Source organism: Gekko japonicus, unplaced genomic scaffold (genome assembly GCF_001447785.1).
Source record: "Gekko japonicus isolate JY-2015 unplaced genomic scaffold, Gekko_japonicus_V1.1 scaffold9987, whole genome shotgun sequence".
Lineage (NCBI taxonomy): Eukaryota > Metazoa > Chordata > Lepidosauria > Squamata > Gekkonidae > Gekko > Gekko japonicus.
In genome coordinates, this window is record NW_015178853.1 from 2,197 (window position 1) to 4,980 (window position 2,784).

At 50.9% G+C, this 2,784-nt stretch overlaps 1 protein-coding gene across 1 annotated transcript; it reads right to left on the reverse strand.

The window, feature by feature from the left end:
* Positions 1–351: 351 nt before the first annotated feature.
* On the reverse strand, positions 352–728 carry LOC107124909 (RNA-directed DNA polymerase homolog; the record flags this gene model as incomplete). The annotated part of the gene is made up of 1 exon (XM_015428405.1): positions 352–728. A coding segment is annotated over one exon (377 nt), but the record flags the coding sequence as incomplete, so codon positions are not given.
* Positions 729–2,784: the final 2,056 nt, after the last annotated feature.

Below are 2,784 nucleotides of genomic sequence, written 5' to 3' on the forward strand. Positions count from 1 at the left end.
AATTTATCGAACACGTCTTGGCACTCGGGTCCAAAGCAGCTTAGCTCCTGGCTTAGCAGCCTCTGGACCCTTCCCCTTTGTTTTCAGTAAGTCAGTAAGGGGCAAGCTCACTTGAGCAAAGTTTGGCAGAAAATTTCTAAGGAAATTTGCAAACCCTAAGAAACTTTAAAGTTGCCGGCGAGTTCTGGGGGCCTCCCACCCCAACACGTCCTTTACCTTTCCCCGATCCATTTCTATGCTGTGGGGTGAGATGTGATAATCGAGAAAGTCCATTTCAGTCTGATGGAACTTGCATTTTGACAGTTTTGCAAACAGTTTGTGCTTGTGCAACGTTTTGAGCACCTCCCTCACCAACTGCACATGAGAGGATTTGTCGAGGGAGTACAGCAAGATGTTGTCTAAGCAGACCAGTACCCTCTTAAACAAGTGCTTATACAACACCTCATTTATTAAATTCATGAAGACTCCCGGAGCGCCATGGAGACCAAATGGCATCACCAGGTATTCAAACTGGTCCAAAGGGGTATTGAAAGCGGTCTTGAATTCATCCCCCTCCCGTATGCACACCCGAAAGTAAGTGTCCCATAGATCAAGCTTGGAGAAGATATTTCCCTTAGCTACTTCAGCTAAGAGATCTTTGATTAACAGCATGGGGTAAGCATTTGTGGCGGAGATGGCATTCAACTCCCTGTAGTCGGTGCAAAGCCGCAACTCTCCATCTTCTTTTTCTGGAAGACAACGGGGGCTGCAAACGGGGAAGAGGCTGGCCAGATGAAGCCTCTGGCCAGGTTTTTATCAATAAATTTCCGTAATTCCACTTTCTTCCAGGGGCTCATAGCATAGAGCTTCCCCTTGGGCATTTTGTGCCCCGGCAACAACTTGATTGCACAGTCTGAGTTGCGGTGGGGGGGAAGCTTGTCAGCTTCTTCTTCGGCAAATACTCAAGCTAGGTCTCTATACTCCCGAGGGATTTTGGCTAGTTCCTCCGTAGCTAAACATGCCCGAACTTGGTCACTGCTAGGAGCTACACCCCACTTTGTGTTCCACACATGGCATTTGGGGGAGATGAATTTGACAATCCTGTCGCCCCACAAAATATATGGATCATGCCCATGGAGCCACGGGTTTCCCAATACCAGGGGAAATCTGGCCCGCAGGGACACAATAAAAGTCTGTTCTTCCCAATGATCCCTGGCCCCCATGCGTAAGGGCACAGTCTCAGATCTACAGGGCTCTTTCATCGGAGACCCAGCCATTTGGGTGAAGACTAAAGGCTCGGCTAACCGGACCATGTCAGCATCCAGTCCTGAGACCAAGGAGGGGTTGATTGAATCTTGCCCGCACCCCAAGTCTATGAGGCCTCGAACCCTAATATGTGTGCCCATAGCGTGGTTCACAATAGTTACAGTCACGAAAAAGAGGGGTGGATAGCTGCTCACCACTTTAGGTGCCTCCACCGCTGGGTCCTGCTGCTCAGCGCCACTTACAGCAGGACCTGGCCTTTTCCCGCCGGTTCCATCTCTTCCTCCCCGCTCGACTCGTTCTCCAGCACATCCACCTCAGCTTGCAGGGCACGGTGGTTTTTGAGTTTCACCGTTCCTTTTCTGGGAAGTAAGTAGCTCCGGCGCTTGTCAACTTCTTTCCCCATCAATCCTCTCACCTCCCCCGAGGGACAGTTGGCTACGAAATGGCCTTGCTCCCCACATCTTAGGCAAAGTCCCTGTTTCATCCATTGCTCTCTGACTGACGGCAACGGTGGGGTGGCCTTCGCCTTGGGGTGGGGTGGTGCCGTTGCCCTTCGAGCTGCTACCATATCTGTGATGGTGTATTAGCGGAATTTGTATGTTTGGTATCTCGGTGATGCTAGTTTCCCCAGCTGTTGGAATCTCCAGGTAGTGGCTGGAGATCTCCTGGGATTACAACTGATCTGTAGGCAACAGAGATCAGTTCCCCTGGAGAAAATGGCTTCCTTGGAAGGTGGGCTCTAAGGCATTATACCCCATTGAAGTCCCTCCCCTCCCCACCTCCCACCCTCTTCGGGCTCCGCCCCTTGCACAACTCCAGCACTAGCGACTCTACTGGAAGGGTGTGAGTGTGTGAGGGCTTTCCAAAAAGATCAAGCTGGTTTCAGTGGCCAGATTTTTAAAAGCCCAGTCGATGAAGGTGGCTTCTGTCACTGTTGCACTGAGGCAGGCTTTGGTTTACTTTTATCGGTTTCAAAAGACCAGCAGAAAAACTGGGCCAGGGTGTATGTTTGCCAGAAACGCATTCCTTCGATGTGTAGTTTAATTAGAAGAGCTGATTGCTTTGAGGGGGAGAGGGATGCGAGCCGCAGTGGGCCAGAGAATCTCTGGTTGCAAAGACACTGAGGGAGGAAGAGGGGAGGGGAGGGGAGGGGGGGAAAGATTCCTCAGGGTGCCTAAGACATGAACAGTTGCCTCCACTAACAGGTATACCCACTCGCTTTTACTACGGTTATTCTCCCACTCCTCAAGGTAACATTTGGAAGCTGGATATATACTCTAAAACTGGTTGTCTTCAGGTTCCGGTCTCATTACCAGAAGGGAAGGTGAGTCAGGCGGCAGTCTTCAACCCCCTTCCGCTGGCAGCCATCTACGCCAAGGCGATTTGGTCCGTATTGACTCCAGCGGGAAGAAACGAGCAGCAAAAACGGTGTACTTAATGAACCGTTCCCCCGAAAGCAAGCTCTTCCTGATAATTCAGAGAGATTCAGGAGGGTAGCTGTGTTGGTCCGCAGCAGCAGAACAAAGTTTGAGTCTGGTG